At 43.3% G+C, this 5,000-nt stretch overlaps 1 protein-coding gene across 2 annotated transcripts in view; it reads right to left on the reverse strand.

Annotated features, from left to right (window-relative positions):
• LOC122242732 (uncharacterized) overlaps positions 1 to 5,000 on the reverse strand; it is a 36,106-nt gene that overhangs the window by 23,034 nt on the left and 8,072 nt on the right. For both annotated transcript variants that reach the window (XM_086550918.1, XM_086550917.1), the window contains exon 3: positions 2,028 to 2,203. In XM_086550918.1, the coding sequence (XP_086407044.1) occupies positions 2,028 to 2,203 (176 nt within the window). The remainder of the gene's footprint in view (positions 1 to 2,027; positions 2,204 to 5,000) is intronic.

Consider the following 5,000-nt stretch of genomic DNA (forward strand, 5'->3'; position numbering starts at 1 on the left):
TATCCTCTTTACCTACATACTTCTTTTCACTCAGAGAGAGAGAGAGAGAGAGAGAGATGAGAGAGAGAGAGAGTGAGACAGAGACAGAAAGAGAGAGAGTGAGAGAGAGAAAGAGGAGAGAGAGAGTGAGACAGAGACAGAAAGAGAGAGAGAGAGAGAGAGAGAAGGATAGAGAGAAAAATATAAAGAGAGAGAAGGAAAGAGAAAGATAAATAGAGAGAAGGAAAGAGATAGATAGATAGATAGAGAAATATAAAATTCCGAAAGTGCACAGAAAGGATAAGTGAAGTGAGTGTCTAAGCTATGGAACCCATCTTAAATTCATTATCTTAGACGGCTCATGTATATATTATCTCAACCATATAAACACATCTGCCTTTAGATCTACGTGTACTTCATCCCTTTGAGACCTCACACTACCAAACACACTTTGATTATACACAATGTGACCTGTATTTACACAACACACAAACAAACACGCTTATATGCTTCCATCCCATCAACACATATACACCACAGCCGTACCCATAACTCCCTCCTTCTCTCTGTCTCTGTCTGTCTGTCTCTCTGTCTCACTCTCTCTCTTTCCTTTGTTTCCTCTCTCATCTTTTTTCTCTCTCATTTTTTTTACTCTCCTCCTCCCCCACACCCCCCTCCTCTCTCAAAGTCTCTCACACAAACACAATCCTTCCTCCACACACAACCCCCCCTCCTCCCTCCGCCTCTTACACCCCTACCTCCCATGCCCCCCTCCTATCACATACCCCCCCACTCCTGTTACTTACCCCCCCACCCCCACCCCCACTCCCCCACCGACCCCCAACGTCTGACGCCCGGCCTGTGACGTAAAGATTAGCCACAACACCGAAAACAGCGTTGTAACCCTAATTACCCTAAATAATTTAGCCGTCCCTTAATCGCCTACATCAGAAGTAAATGAGTCCCGGTTTGAATTACGCCCTTAAGAGTCTAATTATCGCATAATGAGCGAATATAACAATCACTTGACGCTAACTGCTAATGAAATATTTTTTTTTCGAGTATAACGGTTATTTTGTGTTGTGTTACTCTACCACCCTCTTCTACCCCCACCCCCCCTACCCTTGTGTTTGGTTTTGAGTTTTTTGGTGTCGAACTATGTGTGTGGAATGAGATGTGGAGTATAGTGTGTGTGTGTGTGTGTGTGTGTGTGTGTGTGTGTGTGTGTGTGTGTGTGTGTGTGTGTGTGTGTGTGTGTGTGTGTGTGTGTGTGTGTGTGTGTGTGTGTGTGTGTGTGTGTGAAGGAGAGAGAGAGGGGGGGGGAGGGAGATAGATAGATAGATAGATAGATAGAGAGAGAGAGAGAGAGAGAAAGAGAGAAAGGAAGAGGGAGAGCGATAGCAAGAAAGAGAGAGAGAGAGAGAGAATCTAGAGCAAGGGCGAGGGAGAGCAAGCGATAGCCAGAGAGAGAGAGAGCACAGACAAAATTGCTATGATTTTTTGGTACAACTTGGCCGATGCCCCCCCCCCCTCCCTCCCCCGTTTTTAACCCCGAGTCAGGAAAAATATCATATATGAGTAATTACTTTCCTGAAGTTCTGAAGCAGCAAGAAAACTAGGCAAGAGGAGGAAGATAGGAAAATGAAAATAATGAAAATTTGTATTTTTTTTTTGTCTTCCAAAGATAAAGATAAAAAATATAAAAAAATAAACTAATAAGTAATAACGATATAATGAAAATGATAATACTTGAACTAATTTAATATCAATACTTTTACTTGAACTAATTTAATATCAATACTTTTACGAAATACTAATACCAATACTAGCAAGAATGAAAAATCTAAAGGAGGAAGAGAGAGAGAGAGAGACAGAGAGAGAGAGAGAGTGAGAGAAAATAGATAAATAGATAAACAGAGAGAGCGGGAAAGCGTGCAAGACAAAGAAAGACAGCGAAAGACACAGAAACAAAGACAGACAAAGACAAAAACAAATACAGACACAGACAGACAGAGAACACCCGAACCGCTCCCTCAGCCAGCACCCACCTCCCTCAGGAAGATCCTCGTGGCCGTGGCATGGATGATTTCCTCGGTTAAGCTGTCTCCTCCGAGTTCCTCCGAAGACGCCTGTGAGACGTCCTCCTCCAGGGGGTCGCCTCCCTCGCCGGTCGTGGTCTCCTCCGAGGACGATCTCGTACTCGAGCTCTTGTCGACCTCGATGTCTAAAGGGCGGACAAGAAAATGGAGAGGGGGGGGGGTTAGTGGCAGTGTCATTTTTCTTATTCGGTTTATTATTATTATTATTATTAGTAGTAGTAGTAGTATAATTATTATTATTAGTGGATGGAATAGTTGTGGTGACGGTTATAATATTCTTAGCAGTAGTATTAGTAGCGGCTATAGTTGTAGCATCCAGAGTAATATTTAGAGGTAGTAGTAAAAGTAGTAATAGTAGCAGTAATGGTAGTCGTAGTAGTAGCAGTAGTAGTAGTGGTGGTGGTAGTAGTAGCAGTTTAGATAATTGGAGACCATATCAAAGAAAGAAAAAAGTGGTGGTAGGAATAGCAGTAGTAATGGTAGTAGTAATAGCGGTAGTAGTAGTAATAGCCGTAGTAATAAATACGATTGTAGAGAAGAAATGATCCCGTTCCAATTAACATAAACAAAACAACAATCAAAACAAAATCGATGATGATAATCATAATGATTGTAATGGCGATAACACGGATGATAACAAAGACCATAACAATATGAACGACAAAACCATCAAGCTATTCATCTTAATAAGCTCAAAGATAAAGATTGGGATTTTAGTCGCAATAGAAACAATAGAACTAATACCAACAGATAATATTAGTGGCCACAAGCACTCCTACCCCGGGTAATATCAACAACATAACAATAACAAGGTCCATTACTGCAGTAAAAGTTCTAGTCAAGTTCGTTCGAGTTTCCAATAACAGAAGCCAATAATGAACAGCTGTCCGACCGACATACAAAGCATCTTTGCAACAATGATCTCTTAATTTCCTTTCCTTATGACACAAGGGAAACTCAGAAAGCACTTTTTTCTAAAACTAGATCCAAAATGATATTTTCATAAAAGGAACAAACATCGAGATAAAGAAAAAAAGAAATAAGAAAAAGAAAAGAAATAATCTCGCTACCAACAAGAACCACTTTGGGAAAGAGCGCGGGGATCTGAACAAAATGTGTTGGAAGTAGGATCAGATCCGTCGCGTGGGAGATCCGAAATGGTGGTTTGGCACTGATGGTCGAGATGGCTGCAAGTGGGAAGGCGGTTCAAGCGGGAGAGGGTAATGCTACGTTTTATTTGTTTTGTTTTTTTATGTTCATTGTTCTTCTTCTTTGTCATTATCATTTTCATCACCATCTTCATCGTAATAACCATCATCATCATTGTAACCATTACCATAGCCATCATCATCACCTTCACCACCACCAACACCATCATCATCATCACTTCACCACCATCAACATCACCATCATCACCAAAATCACCACAACCAACACCACCACCATCATCATTATTATCACTCTCCTTTCCTAACCAGCACGTAATTCATCACTAGCACTATTATCACTATATATCACAAGCATCACTATCCCTGCATTAATCCTAAGCATCTCTTGAGCATCACACGATCTCATATAATATCTTGCAAGATCTTGAGAAACAATTTTTACGATATTAACAAGAGGATAAGCAAGATGTTATCATATTGTTTTCTTACGATTATTTAATTATTTATATCCATGTTATTATTATTTTTGGTGTTAATATTATTGTTTTGTTTACATTGCTGTTATTATTGTTATTTTCATTATTACCATTAGCATTATCATTGTCAATATCAGTATCTTATTCATTAGTAATAGTAATAGTAGCAGTAATAGTAGAAAATATGGCAATAGTAATTATTATTAGTAGTAGTTGTAACATTAGTAATGATAGTAGTGGTGGATATGTGGTGCTATTATAAACCTGTTGATTTCATTTGCAATTGCATACTTCCACCCGGATGATAAGATCTCATTCTATCCCTCTCTTCACCTCTCCCCCCCTCTCTCCCCCTCCCCTCTTCCCATCTCCCACCTGCTTCCCCCTCCATGCTACCTGTCTTGCCGATCTCTCTCCCTCCCTTCTCCCCCCCCCCCTCTCTTTTTTTCTTTCGTCTCCTCCTCTCTCCCTCTCCCTCTTTCCCATTTCACTCTCTCTTCATTTTCCTCTTCCCTTCTCCCTTTCCTTCTATCCCCCTCTTCATTTTCTTCCTCCACTCTTTCCACTTCCTTTCCCCTACTCTCTCTCCCTCCCTCCCCCTCTCCCTTTCTTTCTATCCACCCTCGCTCCCTCCCTCCTTCCTCCTCCCTCTTTCTTCCTCCCTCTCCCTCACTTCCACCCTCCTTCCTCCTCCCTCTCCCTCACTTCCTCCCTCCTTCCTCCTCCCTCTCCCTCACTTCCACCCTCCTCCCTCTCCCTCGCTCCCTCCATCCTTCCTCCTCCCTCTCCCTCGCTCCCTCCCTCTTTCCTCCTCCCTCTCCCTCGCTCCCTCCATCCTTCCTCCTCCCTCTCCCTCACTTCCACCCTCCTTCCTCCTCCCTCTTTCCTCCTCCTCCTTCCTCTTGCCTACCTACCTTCCCTCTCCACTCTCCCCCCCCTCCCTCTTCCTATCTCTCTCCCTCCCTCGCCTCCAAGATCTCCCGGGTATGTTGCAGCATCTCGGCGGCAGCATCACCTTGTAAATAGCGGAGAGATATGCCCCTCTAGCACGCGGCGCTTTATTAGAGAATAATGGAGAGACCGGAGGTTGTAATGACCTCGTTAAATAAACTATGACCTTGTTCTCCTCCTGTGTTGTGCGTGTAGGTGGGGGAGGGGAGGGGAAGGAAGGGGGATGGGGAGGGGTGGAGGAGGGGAGAGTGGGGAATGGTGTGGGTGGGGGAGGGGAAGAGAGGCGATGGTGGGGGTGGGGGATTGGACGGGGGGCGATGGTGGGG

This window comes from Penaeus japonicus, unplaced genomic scaffold (genome assembly GCF_977035675.1).
Source record: "Penaeus japonicus unplaced genomic scaffold, GWHDUDI00000001_assembly GWHDUDI00000024, whole genome shotgun sequence".
Lineage (NCBI taxonomy): Eukaryota > Metazoa > Arthropoda > Malacostraca > Decapoda > Penaeidae > Penaeus > Penaeus japonicus.